Source organism: Embiotoca jacksoni, unplaced genomic scaffold, assembly GCF_022577435.1.
Source record: "Embiotoca jacksoni isolate LCO1_2020_lvr unplaced genomic scaffold, fEmbJac1.0.p SCAF_4, whole genome shotgun sequence".
NCBI classification, from domain to species: domain Eukaryota; kingdom Metazoa; phylum Chordata; class Actinopteri; family Embiotocidae; genus Embiotoca; species Embiotoca jacksoni.
The window spans coordinates 21,781,678-21,804,026 of record NW_027185392.1 but is presented as its reverse complement, the minus strand read 5'-3'; the positions used below and the strand labels follow the sequence as shown (position 1 = coordinate 21,804,026).

The 22,349-nt window shown below is 40.0% G+C and overlaps 2 protein-coding genes across 2 annotated transcripts in view; both read left to right on the top strand.

The window, feature by feature from the left end:
• Window positions 1-5,118: 5,118 nt before the first annotated feature.
• Window positions 5,119-14,936, top strand: arhgap19 (Rho GTPase activating protein 19). Its single transcript, XM_069167376.1, has 12 exons — window positions 5,119-5,183; window positions 6,328-6,602; window positions 7,419-7,499; window positions 7,857-8,066; window positions 8,193-8,419; window positions 9,271-9,357; window positions 9,549-9,614; window positions 10,095-10,301; window positions 10,449-10,544; window positions 11,141-11,254; window positions 11,489-11,590; window positions 12,705-14,936. Exons 1-12 carry the CDS (start codon window positions 5,140-5,142, stop codon window positions 12,762-12,764), a joined length of 1,569 nt encoding a protein of 522 aa, XP_069023477.1. The 5' UTR covers window positions 5,119-5,139; the 3' UTR covers window positions 12,765-14,936.
• A 4,509-nt stretch (window positions 14,937-19,445) lies between these two features.
• LOC138209250 (slit homolog 1 protein-like) overlaps window positions 19,446-22,349 on the top strand; it is a 67,519-nt gene continuing 64,615 nt past the window's right edge. The window contains exon 1 of the mRNA XM_069167700.1: window positions 19,446-20,118. Within this exon, the coding sequence (XP_069023801.1) occupies window positions 19,865-20,118 (254 nt within the window). The 5' untranslated portion in view covers window positions 19,446-19,864. The remainder of the gene's footprint in view (window positions 20,119-22,349) is intronic.

Here is a 22,349-nt window from a genome sequence, read left to right as displayed (position 1 = left end):
GAATAAGGGGAAATAAGCAGAATGTCAGAGTAATAGTAATAAATACTTTTTTTTTAACTACTCACAACTTAACATGGAGGCCTGTGTTAAAAAAATTACCAGATTCCTTCTGAATTTGTCTTGACGATGTTGATATCACCCAGCCGAGGGCCATTTTTAAAACCCAACATTACTAGTAATTTGTATGACTGTCAGTTTGTGGATAATTTATTTATATATATACTTATTATTTTTGACTGACATCACTGATCATTGAATATGCTTAGAAGCTTTGACACAACTTTTTTTTTTTTTTAGCTGTACGCAATACCACTTCTTTTATCAAGAAAGTAGTTAAATATCAGAGATATTTGCTGATATGACATCAAAGATTGAGAAATCTGAAGGGAAAACACTCGAGAAACAGTTTCCTGCAGAAGAACTGTGCGCGCGTCCCATAATCTCTGCTCTTTATCTTTCACCAGGCAAAAACAGGACATGTTGGAGGGTTAAATGAGATCAAGTGTTGAATGTCTCATCAGCTCTCTGATCCGCCTTAACCAACTTCTGACCGTGCTAGACCTGATAAGGTGAACTTGCATGAATGAAAATGTATCTTTCCCGCAGAAATCTGTTTTGAAATCAGGCAGTCAGAGGTGGAGTGTCTTCTGGGTTAATGGGGTAATACAGAGATGACCACTTTGCTCAGTTGTCCTCGTTGATTGAGAGTCGGCCTGGTGAAGGCGCCTCCGCTTGCAGTCTCTCCTAATAGAAGCAGACAGGACCACCTGGACTGGATTAGACCAGCAGATGGAGCCTGATTCTCTCACCACGGAAGCATCACCTCTCAAGGAGCAGGAGAAGCAGATTGATCCACTTTCAGAGGTTAATCGCTTATGTGATTGCTTTCTGTAAGTAAGAAAAATCATCATGGCACTTCAGGTTGCAAATGCCTTTACACACACACGCACGCACGCACGCACGCACGCACGCACGCACGCACACACACACACACACACACACACACACACACACACACACACACACACACACACAGTGTACTGATTGACTTACTCTAACCCTATAACTGAATGGTGTACATTTTGAGGACTTGCATGTGACTTTCAGTATACCATGTGTAAAATGTAAACATAATCAAACAAACAAGACAATGCCAACTCAACGAGATCATAAAATTGGATTTATTAATCTGAGGAATACAAATATGTACTTGGTGTGTTTCTTTAAAGGTATCTTATATCCTAAGTGTCATAACATTTGACTTAAAATACAAACTATGGGTTGGCATTAAATAGTATAAATGCAGGTAAGTGTGATATATTATTAAGACATGACAAAATATGGTAATTAAAGCCACTGAGACCATTACATAATGTTAGATACATAGTTAGTGGATTTAATAAAAGAAACAAAAAATACATGTGAAATTAATTATCAAGCAACTTTCAAAGCTGTTTTTCACAAAGTAAGTGAATAATCCCGTCACAAAAATCAGGTAAAATTAAACAAAAAAATTAAAATGTGCGTAGTACTTTTTGACTTCAGACCACTTGAATTTAAATACATTTTCTTAATTTTTTGCCATTTATGACTTTTCAACAGTAGATTTCCCAGAAACATGCTGTCCTGTCTGACCCTGTGTGTTTTAACCTTTCTCCTCTCCTCCTGTGTTCTGTCATTCCCCTGTTTGTTGTTGTCTGCCATGTGCTTTGTGTTTCTCCAGACACCTCCCACTTCCACTCCCCTGATCCATCTGTGCAGCTCCTGGCAATCCAGTTAATCACCTCCTGAGAGTATATCAACCCTGGTCCTGCACTCCAGTGTCATCAGTCCGTTCCGTCTTCTCACCCGGTACCACGCTGGGTTTTTGAGCCTCATTTTTCCTTGTCTGGTTCTGACCTCAGTTTTTGTCTGCCTGCCTCAGCAACCTGCCAGCGTGCCTACAGTCTACCTGACCTGTCCCCTCGTCTTGCCTCGGACTTACCTGTTACGCCTCTGTTTCTCCTCTTGGGTCTGCTACCACATAACAGTACCCCCTGAAATGTGATGCTTTATCTCAAGGGGCTATCCATTGATAAACATATTGTAGTCTTATGTTCAGACATGGTTTGTGCAGCATAAACCAGACCACAGGGACATTTCAGTATATCAACACCATTTGTGGATTTAATGGACTATTTTTTTACAAGGGCAGAATGGTGTGAAGTAGTTTGTTTTGCGTCCCACTTGTGAGGAAATTGTGCACAGCGACCACGGGGGAAAAAAAACCTATAGATTGAATAGGCAGCCAGTGACAGATGTTCAGAGAGGCAGAGAGGTAAAATTGTTTATAGATGGGTCATTTCTGAGGATATTCCAGTGGTTAGGGATAATAGTTTTGACCCTGTCAGTAAGAGGAACGTGATCAGGGGCGACACCTGGTTGAACATTTCTGCTGTGGAGCTGCAGTGTACTGATGACACTCTGAAAAACAGGGACTCAGACTAGTTAAGTGTCATTCACAAGTTCATTCAAAAGAACAAAGTATTTGGGTGAACCAACTGAAGTTAATCACTTCCAGAAACAGTCTGTTTATTTCTCCATGTGAGTTGTGAGTAAAGGTTCAGGGATGCACTCAATGAGTGAGGGATTAAAGTCATTGATTTGCAGTGATTCATTCACATGGAGGCCATTCTAATAACCTACCGTATTTTTCGGACTATAAACCGCACCGGATTATAAGGCGCATTAAGCAAAACAACAGTCTGGTAAATCAAACTTTATTCAACTCACTTCCGTACCATTGATTCATTGATGTTGAATTCTTTGGCGGCTGCTCTATTCCCATGTTCTGCTGCGTACCTAATTGCTTGGAGTTTGAAACCCGTTTCGTAAGCATGCCTCTTAACAGGTACCATTTTTGGAGTCCTTTTACGTACACACAAATGTACTGTAATATAATGTTGAAGCACAGTAAGTATTACGTATAAAAAGTGGAGGGGGTAAGCGTACTAAATACTGTTCTCTGACTGGTTTATTGTAGCTAACGCATACTCCTGGCGCGGGCTGCCTTACATGAATGCACTTTTAGTTCAGACATTACATTCCTGTTACGGGGCCGATCAGGTCGTGACACAGCGTACCGTAATGCTCCGAATATCCATTGAGCGGAGCGGCTTCGTTGCTTACCAAAATCGTACTTACACATTTCGACAGATTTTTGAGCGCATTGTACCACATAAAATAACAAGTAACCATACATAAAGCGCGCTGGATTATAAGGCGCGCTGTCAATTTTTGAGAAAATTTAAGGATTTTAAGTGCGCCTTATAGTCCGAAAAATACGGTAATAGTCTATCGGCAAATACCACGATTTGAAGCCCAGCTCTCTTGACAGCTCAGCAGCTGATCACGAGACCAGCCCGCATCAGCTGACGCTCAGCTGATTCCCTGCTATGCATTAATTGAAAAATCTCAAACAGGGTGCCTTATTTAAGCAGCTTCACCCTACCCTTCCTGATTCCTCTGCAAGATCCCAGTTCCTCCCTTAACGCTGTTTCTGATTTAATCCTAATTTCTGTTTGTCATTGATGCCTGCTCTGTTCTGTTGGGTTCTTGCTGCTGCTCTCCCTGTTTTATGCTTCCACGTCAGCAAATGGAAGGACGGGAAGGAGTGCTCTTTTGGTGCAAGAATGTCGGAGGGCAGGGAGGTTCCAGAACAAAGCCATACAAAAACACTAATTTCATAGGAGGACAAGGAAACACAACAATTGCAATTTTTTATTTCCCTGTATCAATAACTCATGAACTAAACTTTATTAAACACAAAAGAAGGTAGACAATTAGCTACAACATTATTTTTTATTAAACCAAGTTGTCCTCGGAGGTGGACTGATAACACAGGTCCCTGTGCACAGCTGGCCGTGAGACAGTGCAGGGGCCGTCTAAAAAGTGCAACACTAAAAAGAAATACTACTAAAATATTAATTAACTTCAGTGTTATTTAGTGCAGTGTTACCAAAATCACTTCAGACGTAAGTGATCTTCTGTTGGTGTTTTCACCAATAAAAATTACTAAAAATGATGCAAAACCATATGTACCTAAATTATGAGTTGTAGTACAAGAAACAAGGTCAAGGTCCAGCCAAATAGCCAACTAGGTTTTTTATTTTGACCAAGTCTTGTAATGTGAAACAGTGGCCTTTGCGTCTGGGAGGCACGGACCAATGTGTGATTTTGTGTGTATGTGTTATTTGCGCGCGCACACACACACACACACACACACACACACACACACACAGAAAGTGGGAAAACAAAATTGTACTAAAACTGTAATTTAATTTGTTTTAAACAGCTTAAGGTTTTGTGTTATCCTACCTTTTCTACCTAATAGCCCTCCACTGGTTTTTACATTATAACATTAGGAGAAGACACACAAACACATATGCACATAATTAGTATATTTAAATGTATTTGTTAAGAAATATTTTAACTGGATTTCTTTATGTGCAATTTTTTTTTTCATTCACGAGCATGTGGTCCTTGGGAAAAAGGTTAGTGAAGAGCACTGCATATCATAGAGCTGTCAGCTGGAGCTGCAGGTAAGCAGAGGAGTTGTGGGTAGAGATAGAAATAAAAATCCTCAAAATATTTTACGTTCATGGGCATTTTGAAAAGAGATGTATACATATTCTAAACTAAAAAAAAACCCATCCACACTGCACCTTTAATTAACTTTTTCACATAAGCCTATATATTTTTGCAAACGTTTTGTCTATATATTAAGTCTTCCACAATTACACCTCTGAAATTATACCACGGTCACGTTACCTATTGCATGTTTAATTTCCCCAACACAAGATACTAAAACACATGTGACGTGATACCTGAAAATAAAAGTTCAACAGCTGTAAAATGTAATGTTGCTAATGATGTTGAGCGTTATTTTTACGTACTTGTAGGTTTATTTGACCAAGAATTCCTCGTTCCAGTGATTTTTGCATACAGATGGTGTTTTTCTCTTGACAAAAGCCGGAGAATTCAAACCGACCAATCACATGTAATTTGGAGTTTGTATGCCACGCCCCCGTGAGACAGACAACCAATGACTGGTGATGTAGGCGGCGGCTGGAGGATAACAGCGGAGGATTCAAACCGAACATGGCTGCGGGTAAAGATGTCGATGAAAACAAACAAAACGGAAGGTAAAAACGAATTTTATAATGTCATTGATGAGTAGTTAATGTTTTTAACAATAACGGAGAGTAAGCATTCTTCAGAGCTAAAGCTTTACCGGAGGGATTTTAAACTGGTAAACCTACGTGTCGTTGCAGAGAGTGGCAAACTGTCACCGGCCGTCAGTGAAGTAATTTAATGAAGCTGTATAACGTTGGCTAATGTTTGCTGCATGACGTAACAAAGCGGAGAAATAAAAACACTTAAATCAACATGAATGGGAATTCCTTCCTTTCAGTTGTCAACGTTAGCACTGTTAGCTGAATGATTTAGAGTTCGTGTAGGTTTAGGTTGATTTACATTAGCTCCATTGAATTTAGCGAGGTTAGTTTGAGCAACGATCTCACACTTCAGTCGCCAGGTTCTTTTTTTTTTTTTTTTTTGCATGCATGCATGCATGCATGCCGTACACTGTATATAAAAGGATGCACAATTTATAGCCTTTGTTAACCTTATACCATATAATGCTATTACAGCACCACTTTGAATTATTATTTTAGAAAGATCATAAACTGCCAAAACATAACTTTAATGAAGACACAACTGCATAGTGTGTCTTGGTTAAATCCCTGTTGTAAAATATGTGGCATTTTAAGTCATCCGTCTTTATATTGAGCACTGAGCAGCCACAGTACAGTTCCCACAGATAGACGCCAGGACAGCTGAAGGATTTACAGTATTAAACAGCTTGCACTAGTGCAGCCATGTGTGATGCAGAGGTGTGTATAAAAAGTGTATGCATGCATGCACAGATCAGTCAAGCAACACTTGTTTACCTGCGGCTGATCAGCAGGTCGTCACCTTGAAAGCACTTCGATCCCCAGGTCCTCCTGTGCAGGAGACGGGGACACATGTTGGGCGAGACCTTGAACCCCTATTTGCTCCCAATGGTTAGGCCACCTTGCATGGTTACTCAGTGCTGTGTGTGTGTGTGTGTGTCTGTGTGTGTGTGTGTGTGTGTGTGTGTGTGTGAGCAAAAAGGAAAGTGCTCTGGATTAAAGCACTAAATATATTAATTGATCATTTCCCTAATCGTGATTTATCTAGGATGTTCTCTCACATTCAAATAGGTAACTGCATGTCAAACCTCTCCTCCCTGTCTCCCCCTCTCAGAGGTACAGTGTGCAGTATGGTGATCAATCATGAAGAATCATCGGGGGGCTCTCATGCCGGCCGACCACCCGTCATCTTTAACCCAGATTTCTTTGTGGAGAAACTTCGTCACGAGAACCCTGATGTTTTCCTGGAGCTGGTCCTCAGTAACATTACTCGCCTTATTGATCTTCCTGGGACAGAGTTTGCCCAACTCATCGGTGAGGAGGGCCCTAAGACCCCAACCGGCGGAAATGGAGGCTTTTTCCGTTCTTTCAACTTCCTCAAACGCAAAGGTTAGAGGTCAACTACAGTAGGTCATGTCTGGTGAATACTGTTCTGTGTTTGTATATACATATGTATTTACAGCATTGGAAAAAAAAAAAAGAGCATAAATATCCTTCATCCTTCCACACAACACAGACATAAGGAAGCACTCAGGTGCAGGCGAACTAATGTACTAGAGCATATGAAATAGCATTTCATAAATACAAAAGAATCCCTGCAGACATCCAGTTGTAAACTAGTATTTGTTTGAAGAGTTAGATTTTTCTTAAACTGCTGGTGATAAATAAATACAAGTTACAAGTTGTTTTGTTCAAGAGTGACTGAAACAAACAAGTACAAGAATCTTTGCTTCTTTGCGTCAGTTGTCAAAAGTCCTCTGTTGCCGTTTTCCTCAAGTTCCTTCATTGTCTCTGTTCTTCCCCCTAAACCGCACAGACGACTTCACTTGTGTTTTTATAGGTGATGAAAACATTGTGATTTCACAGACAAGACAGGATGAGTGTAAATAAAACACTGTTTTGTGATGTAGAGACATTTTCCACACCTTCAAATTTAAGAGCTCACACTAAACACACATTAATTAAGTGGCGACCTGTTCTGGATTTGTTTTTTTTCTTTTCTTTTCGCCAATTTGTTCCTGTCATGTACCAGTGGAGTCTTTAATGTGGCCGACGAGATGGTGTTATCACACTTGTTCGTTGCTGTTAATGTCACCTGTGGTGCTACTTCATGATGACATGTCCTCTTGTAAGGTCCATGTAGCATAAGTGGAGGATCTGTCAGTAACTTTTATTATCTCTTCTCTGCTAATGTTTTTTTTACAGATAAAGGCATTGTGTTTGGAACCCCGCTGACAGAGAGCTGCATTGCCCAGATCTACCAGCTTATTGAGTACCTCAGCAAAAGTGAGTCATCTAAATAAAATCCACAGATGTCTGAATCCGAGTTGTTTTTACATCCTCAGCTCGCTGCCATTTCGAAGCCAACTGCTCGCTGGCATTTTAAAACCAATGAATTTGTTTGGTATTCGATTTTTAATCATCCACCACTTATTTTAACTCAAAATACAGAATAACATTTTACTTCTTTGGTTTAGGAATAGTGTGGATGACGTGCTATTTCATTGTCCTACTTAGTCAGAATTTTTTTTTTTTTTAAAGAAAAGTTTCAGTATTGCGTAACTGAAAAAAAAAAAAAAAAATCATTTTGAATTGCGAAACTATGTTTTACCTTCTGATCCCCACCTGCTCTTACACCCTCAGATCTGCACGTGGAGGGTTTGTTTCGGGTGCCTGGGAATAGTGTCCGGCAGCAGGCTCTAAAGGAGCTTCTTAACAGCGGGGCCGACGTCGACCTGGAGTCTGGAGACTTTCACCCAAATGATGTGGCCACGCTGCTCAAGACTTTCCTGGGAGAGCTGCCAGAACCCCTCCTGACCCACAGACACTTCCATGCGCACCTTAAGATAGCTGGTTGGTACACTCACACACACACACACACACACACACACACACACACACACACACACACACACACACACACAATTACACTTTTATTTATGTCTGAAATGTCTTTAACCTTTTGGAATTCTCTCCCAGACATGACTCTGTTTGACGAACACGGCAACAAGACTGCAGTACCCAACAAGGAGCGTCAGATTGAGGCCCTGCAGCTTCTCTTCCTGCTGTTACCTCAGGCCAACCGCTCGCTGCTCAAACTGCTGCTCGACCTGCTCTACCACACTGCCAAGCAGCAGGACAAGAACAAGATGTCGGCCTTCAACTTGGCCCTCATGTTTGCCCCACATGTCCTCTGGCCCAGACACGTAAGATCTGTACTTTATGACTACATAATATGAATTCAAGAACCAGGACCTTTGAAAATACGTCAAATCGTAGATCAATATTATTTTGCTCCATTTGAAAGAAAAATGAAACACAGACACAATAGATCTATTTCTAGCTGTTGATAGGATTGGTTTTTAGTCTTTCTATTGAAGGTGTGTAATTGATGTGAGGCTGTTCAAAACATCATTATCAGGGAAAAATGGAAACTTCACTTCAAGCCTCAACACGTATACATTGTATTCACATTTAACCCTTTTGGGATCATATTTTTTCAATTCATGTTCAGACTTGGATTTCGTGTGCATGTGACACTTTCCTCATTGATCCAGGTTTTTTGTCTCTTTATCCCCTTGTGAATATGATATCTGCAGCTCTCCTGAAAGTGGCAATAATCTTGAAGTATTTCATTTATATAAAATGTTTGTCAATCTATCACCGAATGAGGTAACACAACAGTGACTGAGCCTCTAGCCCACTGATTAAAAAACTAAGCTTTGCATTATTATAAACAGAAGGATCTGAGATCAAAATCACAAGCAATGCACACGTAATGAAGCGCTTTCCGTCACCCAGCAGTGGTTATTCTGCCAAAAGAAGGTTGGTGGCGCTAATGCAACAGGCTTCCTATTTTTACTGCCAATTGACTGATGTCACACTGGTGACACTGTTGGGATCTCTGGGAAGTGAAACTCCAAAATACAGCTGCACTTTCTGCCTCTCGCCATTGTTGCCGTTAAAGAGAAGAAAACTGATATTTTCTGAGATCATAACTAAGTTTTGTTTTTTTGTTTTTTTCCCCCCTTCTGAATTCTGTTTTCTCCTTTTCTAGATGACAGCCGGCGACCTTAAAGACAATCTGAAGAAACTAAACAACAGCATGGCCTTTCTCATCAAACATTCGCAGAAACTCTTCAGGGTGATTATTATTATAATTGATCACATAGATGGCTGAACGATCAAAAACATGTATTAAAAATGAACCTACGTTAGTATTACTGTATGCAGCACAAGTCTGGAAACGCTAACAACCAAGCACAGAAATACGTTAGAAATTGTGATTGATCAGTGAACTGTGGATGAGTGACATGTCGACTGTATGTTGTTCAGGCTCCAGTTTACCTGCGGGAATATGCCAGAGTGCACTTCACTGGAACCAAGGCTCTGCAGACCAAGGTGAGTGAAGGGAGTTCTTATTACGTCACCATGTTTCCTGCTTTAGGAATTCTGGGGCATGGCATAAATAAATCCATTCAGTCAACATGCTACAATATGCTTATCAGTTTGTCTTCTCTTCCTGTTTTTCTGATAATGGCACATCATTAGATTCATTCATTTCTTACCCTCTACATTCACAATTAAATCAACCTTTTTGAGAGGATAAAATGTGTGACAGACAGAATGTAGTAAGCTGAGATGAGAACATTTTTTTTTAACTTCCAAACTTCAGTTTTTAAAAAGGTGAATGACAAATATTTGTTTTAAACAATGACAGTGTACATTATATTTTAGGCCAAGTAATGAGACAACATTGTTCAAGTTTGGTTCGCTGGACTGCAAATGGCAAAATGTGTCACTAACATTTTTCAGAAACTGCCATTTCCTTGTGCACATTGGATTTTTTGACACAGTCTGACTCACTCTGTGCTCTCTCAGGATGATCTGGAGCTGCTGGCAGCAAACAGCTCTCCTGTTCAGCGGACAGGGTTGCCTCTGAAGAGGGCAGCTGTTTTGGGCCCCTGCTCTCAGGAGCAGTGCCAGTCACCAGCTCAACAATACACAGAAGAGGCCTTGAAGGAGCTATTCAGACACGTCCATCACAACATGCCAGACTCTGCCAAGAAGAAGAAACTTGTCCGACAGGTTCATTTCCTCTTAACCCTCAAGTCTAGCTGTTTGAAATGACAACATAAGTTGATCAGATCCGTTTATTCCCCTGCTGAACTTCCCAAATGCAAATCAATTTACAACATTAAATATAAGGGCTGTCTTTTTGTGTCTTATATACAGTTAGTCGAACAGACAACGTCTGATGAGTCCCGTCAGGTGCCCCCAGCTCCTGGCAAGAAACATCCCCGTTCCCGCTCCTTTGGTGGCCTCATCAAGGTACTAAATAATCATCAAAAGTCAAGACAAGCAGTAGAACGAGGGAATTAAAGGTCCCATGTCAAATTCAAATTTCCTTTTTTTTTTTTTTTTTTTAATTTTTTTTTATTAAAAAGTAGGTCTAGGGGATGTAAACATTTTTTGAAATTGCTAATATGCTAGTTTCACAGAGAAATACACAGTCTGTATTCAGTTGTATGACCTCTTGTCATTTTGTGATGTCACAAACTCGCTTGCGTCAGATATCGACCCTGCTCACTATCCAACCTTTTATGCAGAAGAAAACACTGAGCAAGCCTTCTGTCGCAGAGCTAGCAAGCTACAAGAATGAAGAACAAGTGTGGTGGGTGTCGGTGTGTGTCACTCAGAAAAGAGTCAGCCAATCAGAAGAGAGGGTCATTGATGTCAGTGCCCCTTAAAGGGACAGAAAACCTGATGGTAGAGCTGCAGAGTGAAGCATAAGAGAAGAGATTTAAGAATATATTGAGATGGTTTTTGATATTTTTAAAACACAAAAATATCTTCTTGTGAATAGATAATCTGAGCCAAGTTAACCTTTTTACGATTTGTGTATTCACCCGTTTCCCTGATAACAGCGCAGAGCTCGAGGTGAGCAGCTGACAGCAGAGAGGCGGGTCAAACACATCTCCCCTGATACTGTCTCCAGGGCAGGAAGAAAACCCGGGAAAGAAAATGTCATCCTGCAAGCGGTGAGCCTTTTTCTTTTTTTGGTTTCGTGTTGTCTTTGTTTCGTGACTCTGACATTAAGTGTGAGTGGTAGTTTACTTTTTTCTTCCATCTTCCATCGCAACATTTTGTGAATGACCCAAAACTTAACTTTTTGTCTTTCAACTGAATATAAGAACCGAAAGCTCAGGCAGGGACCATGCATATCATACCCTCTCTAACCCTTGTTTCACCTGTGTGTGTTTGTTTGTGTACAGGTCAACAGCCCATTCACCGGACCAGTGTTGGGGAAGGCTGGACTGGTAGTAAAAAACCCAGATTTTACTTTTCACAAGGAAAGAGCTCCAAAGAGTTCCAAGGTATGAAGAAGTTTCCTTCTGTGCTTTTTTTTTTTTATTCATTATAAATTTAACAAGACTGTTTCAATACCTTGTGTAGGGCTGAAGCGTGTATGAAACACTAGAAGGATTTGAAACAATTTGAAATACAGTGGGGGTATAGAAAATCATGGCATTCGATCAACCAATAATTTAACTTTATCACTCACTCAGTGCTGTTAAAATCCAGCCAAAACTTAATTCCTCAAATCCTGCTGTATACTTGTTTTTTGGATTTAATTCTGTACCAATCAATGACTAAAAGCAGTTTTTGAGTCTTCTTTATTAGTTTACTGTTGTGAAATTACTTTTTCCACGGAAACCAGGACTCCACAGAGACACACAAGGATTTCTTTTATTAGTTCAGTTTTGTTAATTAAAGAATTGCATTTTGATAACACGTGAGGAAACAACTAAATAAGACCAAGTGAAGACTCGTACATCAAAATGCTGGCTGTCACATGTCAAATGTTACCGTATGTCAAAATGGAATCTCTGTCTACTTGTATTCATAAATATAATGGGTTTGGAATTCAATATGGGCGTTGCAGCGGTTAGCACTGTCGTCTCAGTGAGAAGGTTCGAACCTCAGCCTGGAGCCTTTCTGTGTAGAGTTTGCATGTTCTCCCTGTGCGTGCGTTCTCTCCCGGTACTCCAGCTTCCTCCCACCATCCAAAGACATGCATGTCAGGCTAATTGGTGATTCTGAAAAATTGCCCAAAGGTGTGTATGAGATCGTGAATGGTCTTTGTTTCCGTTTGTCTTTTTGTGTTGGCCCTGTGATGGACTGGCTGTACCCCGCCTTCCCCCCAAAAGTCAGCTGGGATAGGCTCCAGCCCCCCCATGACCCTATTCAGGATACAGATAATGGCTGAATTGATGGAATTCAATATGTCCTAAATTGTGGTGTTAGAAATGTGACACAGAAGCAGAAAAACTTGTTTTGGCTTGTTACTTATTTCAACTTTGTATGTATTTTTGGTGATTGTATAGGTCACATGACTTATTGGTTTAATATGCGAGCTGAGATGTGATTTACAAGTATCTATCCTTTAACCTCTTTTTTGTTTTTTTTCTCTCTTCCTTCATTTTTCAGAAGGACTCTCCTTGTGTTTCCAGGATGTGTTTCTCTCCAGCTCAGGAGATCTCACTGTAAAACCAGACAACTCCTTCTCATCTCAGACAGAACTTTAAACCAGCATTAACTCTATTAATACTATTCTTTATGTTTATTTTCACGTTTTCACTGTCTTAAGTCTTATTTTTACTGTGACTAATACATAGCAGCTTTAGCGTTAGCCAATACAGCCAAACCAATGCCAGAGACGTGTTACTTGTTCTTTGTTTCAGTGACTGTTTGCAAAGTGGAACCAGCAACTGAATAGAATTGTTGCTTTTATTTAAGATGGATGAATTTGGGGATGATTAATGGGGATAAGATTCGAATTTTGATAATAATAAAATAGCAAAATTCCTTAATTGGCTTCAACACAGTGTGAGGTGACGGCAGCAGAGTCTATCAGCTGCACTGAAAATGGTGCTGTAAGTACATGGTTCATCTTTTGGACTGCAGCAGCTCCAGTGGAAACATGGTTTTGTTTATTTGCTTTATTTTGGTAATCAGATGTGATATTGGGTGAATTATCAGAATCATAATGTGACACATTTACCTCCAGTAAACTGAGAAATTGATGTACTGGAACAAATGTAGATTATACTTTAACTGCTCTCAAACACAATACTTTAAAATTTGCTGAGCTATAGATGCGTGAGCATTAAAACTAATGTTCCATGGTGCTAAATGTTCGGCTTATCATCCAGCTCATCCTGAATGTGAATAATTTCAATCGGCTTTGGTTTGGTTTCACTGGCTCTGACCTGCTTGTGACGTTATCTATTTAAACATGTATTTTAGCTACTGTATCAGATTCTGTGACCACTAGCTGCCAGAGCTTCCAGTCTGCTGTAGAGTGTAGACTATGTATACATGTACAGTATTTGTGTGTCTGTGTTTGTACATTTTTTTTTTTTTTAACTTTGGCTGTGAAGTGATTTGTGGTACGTTATATTGAAACTTTTGTACTGGAAGATAATTGGGAGATCATTTCTTGATTTACTTTTTTTTTTTTTTTTGCGGGCTGGTCGATATGAACAGAAGTGGTTGGGATATTTGTTGATGGTTTAAGTGAAAGTTGAAAGAGTGTTTTTCTTATGTATGTATTTATTTTGGTTGAAATGAGCAGTAATCTCTTACAGTCAGGCCCTTGCTCCTTAACATGGTATTAATTTGATTTATTACCAGTACGGGAAGCTGAACTAAGAGGAGGTCATATGTTCAGTAAGGCGGGAATGTGATTAATATAAGAAAGGAGCCATAACTGTGTACTTGTATATTTTTTTAAATAGTACATTATAAATAAACATATGGCTGTTACAGTTGTTGTGTGAGTAAAGGGACATTATGTCATTTACAGGGAAAATATAACGAGTTTGACAGTTTTCTGACAGACAAAGACCAACAACATGAAGGTTTAGTTATAAAACATTGAGAAAACATGGTTTTTGCATTGATAATGTCTTAACACTGTCAGTTATGCAAAAAATACAAAACTGTTTCAAATCCATAAAAATCACAAACATAAGTTAAAGGAGCACCTTTTTAGTACTTGATCGTTTCCTGTGAATGATATTAGGGTAGAAAGTTTGGTCAGGAATACTCAAGAGCCATATTTGATACAAGCGGTTCAGTTAAAACAAGAAATAAACCATTGTCACACCACAGATGCATTGTGGGTTTTGTGTCTGCAGACAGTAAAATTGTCACTTTATGCTCCTTTAAATATTTGACTGTCATTTTTATTTTCAGGCCCTGATCGCTGTTCCTTCAGCTTCAAGTTTCATTGCTTAACTGATTTGTGTGCTCAATTTGTTGCAGAGTATTTACAGATGCACCAGTTCTGCATTTTCAGCACTGAGAACTAAATGACTTTTTCCCCAGAAAGAGCATTACTTGATGGTGAGAGTACAAGTTTTTTTCAAATTTCTTTTTACAGGAAGATCAATTCATCACCTGAATAGTGATGTGGGTCCAAAACCAATCATAATATGTATATTAATTATTGTGGAAATTAAAAATAGAGACACTTAAGTCTGATGGCTATACGTCAGACATTTGGCTGTTATGTTCTTTTTAGATGCTTCTTGTATTTGTTTTCTCCCCCCGGTGTTGGAACTCTGTTTCTGGTGCATCCTGTTTTGAAAGTGATGTGGATGTTGTAATGATGGGTTTGTTGAAAGTGTTGAACATTACTGATGGACACTAAAAGGCTTTAGCCCGTTTTTTTAATTGTTATTTTTTTTTTTTATAGTATACTTTCATATTCTAGATTTTGGAATTTATTTTTATTCTCTGAATGAGACTGAATTGGGAGTTCTTCATATCATGTGATTCTCTTCTCCCAACATCTGCTCCTCCTCTTCACTTCTCTACAGACTGCAGTTTCAAACCTGCTTTAAGGAAGAGATACTTTGGATTATGTTGACCTTAATGTTGTTTGGGTTCCAAAAAAAAAAAAAGCCTTTTTATGTCGTGGAGCGAAATGAGACAGAGTTAAGGTGTTTCTTGAGTTTTGTTTTGTCATTCAAATGGGAGACGTTACATTCTGTCGGGTTTGAAACCTCTTGTTGTTTTAAGTTGGTCTGTGCTGCACATCTGTCACATAAATGTGAAACATTTAGTCAATCTTGACTTGCTTGCTATGAAGGTTCATTTATGAGTACACTGTGAGAACAACAGGAGCACAGCTGAATGTGGCAGAAAGTGGAATTTTAGTTTTTCCTACTTTTTACCTACAAAGTTCAGTTGCATCTTATTTTTGATAAGGATTAATTGTAATGGATCTTTTTTTTTTTACCTTCAAAATTGAAAATGAGGTAATCCATCTGTTTTCACATTTGTCTGATTGAAAATTGTCCAATGTTATGATGAAGTCATCTGTGACTGTTGTACTGTCTGGTTTCAACTGTGGTAACCATTTGTCTTTTGTATTTGAGTGTAAAATAACCATGTACAGTGATTTCCTCGGCGAACCATCCGCATTGGATTAAAAGTTCTTGTTTCTTACAGAAAGCCTGTTGTTATGTTTGAATTCATGCTTCAATTGATTGTAGTGAGTTTGAATTCATGAAAATGTAAATGTCCTTCATCAATTACAGTGCTGAGGACACTGCTTTAATGCAGTGACTCTGTGTGGCCACTGAAGTGTGCTGTTGGATAATGTAGAGGTTTTGTCTGATGAAAAATATCCCCAGGGCCAAGTTTGTGTTTGTGCAATAGCATCTTATGTCATAAAAGCACTTGAGTTTTTACCAGTTAAAATGTGCATTGGCTTTTCAACATTGTGCTTCAGTTAAGCGAGTTTGAGTGTGACGGGCCTCCGCCCCCCCACCCCTTCTTTTTTTTTTTTCTGTTCACGTTTTCACACTATATTAACAATAAATGTATTTTGCAATTTACAACTTCTTTAAACTTTTTGATTCAACTTTAGCTTCGATTAGACAACACATTCAGAGCTATAGAGTGTTATCTACTGTTTTACTTAAACCTTGACATTAATCTATTGCCTATCTTGACAACTTTTATTCGTTATCTTTTTAAATATTATGATTATGTTAGCGATAACATAACATGTTGTTGACACCCATAAAGAAACTGTTTCTCCCTCCAGGAAGGTCAGACGTCAGGGTCAGCCTGTGAAGTGTCCCAGGAGCTGGTAGGGATTCATGCAGGAAGCCTAATTGTACTGGTGTAGAGATGTTTTCCTTTAAATGACCTTTTTAATTTGGAGCAAAAGTAAAACAAATGTCTGCAAAAGTTTACTTTTATAATTATCATGCAGAAGAAGTAAAACAAACTAAACACCAAATGGGATCTGTCTCCTGAACATCTAAGCCTACTTGTAAATATCTCTGGTGAACGTTGGGAATTCATAAGGTAGGCAAAGTTTTAGTGTGACAGACTACAAGCCCACATCTGCAAGTGCAATCTTTTATTCTGCATTAAACAATTATGCGGCTTTTATTCATGTTGCTTAAATATATACGAATTCATGAATATTGCAGAGAAAATCAACAACACTCCAAAAGTATTAGTCACTATATGGAAATGTACATCAGTCACAATGCTAAAACCACTGAGAGCTATGGTGAATAACTGATTATCTGGTAACAGTGTACCTGTTAAGAGGCATGATGTATTTGGCAGCCAGCGGACAGTCAGTTCTTTTAGATGATGTATTGGAAGCACAAAAACTGGGTAGGTGAAAGGCTCACTTACTTTAATGGAAAAGGTATTCCATCACATCAGTGGCCTCTTTTAGCAGGATAATGCGCCCTGCCACACTGTAGAAAATTGGCCTCCAAATTTCCCATATTTTAGTCTGGTGGAGCTTCTGTGGGATGTGCTGGAAAGATTAGTCCGATCCAGCTTGCAACTTCCAGGTCCTGAAGGTTCTGCTGATGACGTCTTGGTGCCTGATACCACAGGACACCGTCAGAGGTCTCATAGAGTAAATACCTCGTTGGGTCAAAGCTGTTCTGGTGGTGTGAATGAGTACACATTATTGTGGAGTGGGTTTTAATGTTATGGCTGGTTGGTGTAAATTTGAGTGAAACTAGATTTTGATGTAGCTGTAAACTAAAAGAACATTTGGCTCAACACGAATGTAATTGTAGAATTATTTGCACATAGCAGGCTCTTTTAGTGAAATGTTTTGGGTCAACGCGACAGTGTAAACACCACGTTGTGATCGACCAGTATCCCAAAGATCTTCAAATTACTGTCATATAACACAGACAAGAGCAGCAAATCAACAAGGTCATGTTTGCATTCTCCAGCCATAAACAAATGGATAAATTGAATAATTGTTTTTACTCTGTTTGCCAGCTGAAAAAGATACGCCATTCTAGGGCATTACTGACATTATTTTCCCTGAATGCAAAACAGTTAAATGGGTGACTATCTCATTGAATGCTGAAGTTGCATCTTAAAAATCACATCATGAGGGCAGTTGACACCCAATACGTCCTCTAATTTGGTTTCGTTTTGCTAATTTAGACAATAGATAAGTCGTCAGTGGGATTAAAAGTTTTGATGCCAAATGACATTACATGCAGGGAAAAATCTGGAGCTTTTGTGACTTGATGCGTACGAGACAAAAGCATCTGCTCTGTACTTCCAGAAATCAATTCAGACACGTCTGCAGTAAAAGCCCCCCCACCTCCCCACCCACCACTGCCTCAGAAAGGTATTATGGCCCCAGAAATAAGGGGGTCTACCCCCCTGGAGATGTCAACATCTTGTCCCTCCCTTTGTTGCAGATTATGGCCGAATGAGTCATTCAATTCAGTTGCACAAAGGAAGCAGCCGGGCTCTGCCTGTGGCCAATTTGTTTTCCATCACTTCTGAAGCGTGCCTGGTTAAATTAACCCGTCATACTGGCTCTGCCGGGAGAAGACAAAGTGAGTGAAGCCACGAGCAATAATCACTCATGTATGGTGGTAAATAAAAAGCTGGGTAAACTGTGCCCTCCAGTCGCAAATTGTCACACTGCAAACAAATGACAAATCAAATCTGTTATCCAGAAAAGCTCTAATTATACTCCACATAACTCCATGATATATTAGACCAATCACTGATGATATTGGGATAAATGTGCTACAAACCAAAGAATCCATTACAATGTTCTCTCCTTTTCCTTCTTCCAAAGCACCACTAATACTTTTATGCCACTGCAAATGGAATATATGTTAAATTCGGTAAACCATTATTCAATTAATGGAACATAACATAAATGAATCTGGAGAAACACTTTGTTCGTTGCTACCGTACAGCTTTATCCTAACAACAGTAAGCAGCACATGTGGTCCTGCAGATTTGTAGTTTTGGTGGCTTTTCTCCACTATATCCCTGACAATTCAGATTTTTTTCCCCCTCCTCTTTTTTCCTTGGTAATATGGCAATCACAAAAGCAGAAGCTAGGGTTTCTGTGGAGATTGAAAAAAAAAAAGAAAACAGCCAGGCTCCATTTGAATTTCAAAGCCTTGCCAGTGAATCATAATAGACTTCTGAGTAAGCTCTGTGGCAGCTTATGGCATTCCAGTTATGCCATTCTCACAAGAAATACCCCCCCACCACCACCACCACTACCACTACCACCACCACCACCACCAACCGATAGACGTTCCTGCAGCCCGGTGTGCTGTCTTAACAGTGAACCGTGATAAAGAAATATGATCACATTTAAAGCCTAGCTAAACTTCTTCTGTCTTCTTTTCATTCACGTGAAGGAAAATTATTGTTCTTTCTCTCCACAAATTGTTTCTCCTTTTCTGTCTTCATATTTTCTCCAGAGCTTCCCAGTCAGATGCTTCAGGGTGATCACGATTTCCTCTTCCCTTCCTCCCTCGCGCTCTCTTGTCATCGTGTCCATGCAGCCTTGGGCTCTTTTCTTCCCCAAGGGAGGAGAGCGCATGTGGGTGAGAGAGATAGACAGAAAGAAGGAGAGGGGAAGAGAGAGAGAGAGAAAAAGGCTGCCGTCACTGGAGGTGGCAGCTCCCACTACTGCTGTCACTGAATAGATGTGAGTTCACCCCGGGTACTGGTGTGTGTGTGTGTGTGTGTGTGTGTGTGTGTGTGTGTGTGTACATGGGTGACTGGGGGGGTGGGGGGGGTTGTGTAGGAGGAGTCTCGGTGCTGTTATTTGTAAAAGCTTTTGATGGATGATCACTGTGTGTGTGTGAGATAGAGGGAGTGAGGGAGTCCCCCCCTTTCTTTTTTTTTTTTCTAGTAGCTCACTGTTCAGTGCACAATGACTCAATGAAAAGTGGAGGGGAGAGGCAAGCACACTGTACGGCTGCATGAGAGAGAGCAGGGAACACACAGGAAAGTAAAAGAAGAGAAGCCAATTGGAGGAAGCTCTAAAGCTGAGGACAAGTAGAAGGAAAGGATACACTTGTCTTTTTTCCGCCCTCTCTTTATCTCTCTGAAAGGCCACTCCGGGATCAAGTGGCAATCGCTCAGTTCGAGCTGAACTTCACCTGGCTGTGCTGCTGCTAGCTCAGCCTTTTAAGCCTTTTCCTGCTGTTTCTGTTCACTTTTGAAAGGAGGTCATACTGGTCAGTCATCCCAGGCAGAAGGAGGGGATAGGATCTGTCAGCTGGTGTCTGCAGTGTCGTGGAGCTCTGCAGGAGAGCAGAATGCCTGCTTGGAGAAGAGGGGATGGAGCCAGGTCAGGAGGCTGCGGGATGACGGCGGTGGCAGCGGCCCCGGGCCAAGCTCCTCAGTCTGAGCTGTGGACGATGCTGACGTTGGGCGTTGTGGTGCTGCTGGCTGGTCAGGGAGGTGCAGACGCGTGCCCCACTCCCTGCAGCTGCCTGGGAAACACGGTGGACTGCCATGGCCTGGGGATCCACTCCATACCCAAAAACATCCCCCGAGGGACTGAGAGGCTGTAAGTAGTCCTACACTGACCATGCATGCATCCATTTTTTTTTCTTCCTCTTCTGAGGACCAAATGATTACAGATGGATAGTAAAATGAGAGGAATCCTACAAAGCGATGTAGATTGCTGCTTTTCACGTAAATTAAAATCTGTGTTTATGTTTAAGACCAGGTTTTGGTTTATTTTTGATTAATTGTTTGGAGTATCTTCACAAGTTTAATAAAACACTCACACACTATATTTGTATTCGTATGAGATTGATTTGTAAAACTAAAGATGAAGGAGGGAGCTTCTGTGTGCATTGAGGTACAAATTAGCCTGCAGTTGTCGATTTAATTATCAGCATGACTAACCCTGTGTGGAGTTATTTCCTAGTATGTGTGTGTATTGTTTCTTATTTATTGCAGTGCCTCCTGTGTTGTGTTTGCTCCAGTTCTCTGTACCAGTAGTCTGTTTTACTTCCTTCCACACACACACACACACACACACACACACACACACACACACACACACACACACACACACACACACACACACACACACACACACACACACACGTGCGCGCGCACCTTGACTCTCCATTTGATTCCCAGGATTCAGTTGCTGCTCTGCGGCATCATTTCTCTGTCCTGCAGCTGTTCCCTGTTGCAATTATATGTTTAGCACTTCTTTTATATTCTTTGAATCTCCCTCTTTTCAAAATTCATATCTCATGTTCTGTACAAATTCCTAATCACCGCTTATCCTCTTCTCTCCCCTGGACTTTTGTATTCCATTCTTTTCTGTCTCTTGTTTCTGCTTATGATCATGTATTAGTATGGTTCTTCTTTAGAGGCTTCCCTAAATGATATGTTATATTATTATCACTATATATTATGAAAGTAAAGCAGGAATAACAAAGTGCTCTCCTGACATGTCAGTATGCACAGTATGAATTATTATATTTATATATATATATACACATACACTGCATGTCTGCTTGCTTAGGTATACCTATTCAATCTAGTGCAATCAGTGCTGAAGTCATAGTGATGTAGTGATGTTGTACTAAACTACATTACATTGATGGTTCCTAATTGTCTTGTTTGGAAATGAACTAAGACCTCAGTAATGAACACAGTCAAATTACAACCTCATTGACTGTGTCAGTCGAAACTGAACATTTCTATTTTTTATTGGCGTAGGATTTACCACTGAGCTGTTTCATTGGCTCGGTGCACCTAATGATACCGTAAATGTATGTAAAGAGTTTCCCCTTCTGTACTGAATGTTGTTGCAATTTGCTGTCTCCAGAAATGAACCCCCACTGTTTGACTTTGATGGACCGCTACAATAATACTGTAACTGACTAAAATATTTAAGGTCTGATATCTTGCTATTTGGCAATTATTTACAAAAATAAGCCAGAAGCACCCAAACAAAAAACCCATAAATGCACAGCATGTGACAATATCTTTAACTCTTGTAATGAAAACGTACTCATGAAACAAATTACAACAAAGTACAAACAACATTGCAGTGAGGACTGTGTGTGTTAAGAAGCACTTTATCTGTTTCTGGCCCTCTCAAAGTGTAAGTATCATCTGAGCTGTATGAGGCTCTTAGTTCAGGGGTAACATGTATGTTTGTACATGGTGAGCTATGTGTTTATTTCAGGTTCTAGAGTGCCTGTGTATGAATAATTGATGATTGTCAGGGGTGCCAGCAGAGATACATTATCCGTCCTTCTCTGGTTATTGTAGCGTGGAGGATGTTTTCCTCTCTAAGGCTGATAGCTTTATGATCAGGGATGGGGGGACTCGGACTCCCGGTCAGAGAAATGGCCTGGAAAAACCTCTACGCCTGCAGAGGCACTTGCTCGTTTTTCTTTTTATGTGCGACGGTAACTTCTTGCTCTGTAGAATAAAAGTACTGATGGAGTGGAGAAACTGAAAAAAAAACAACTTTATCTTTTCATCTTTTGTGTCACGTACAGGATCATGACAGAATCTTATTGATATGAATGTGGGCACTGTTTTGTTTAGCAGATCAGAAAGGTGTAATTTCATGTTGTGAACATTAAAATATATCCACCGTATTTGACCTTTTATGCCAGCATTCATCTACACCATAGGTCTCCATCCTTTTACCTCTGAGAGCTCTTTTGATCAACCGACGTGGATTCAAACCAGCATCGGCAGAAAATAAGTTTCTGACACAGTGATTTGCTTTTCATCCTGTAAAAACAACTGACTGTGTTC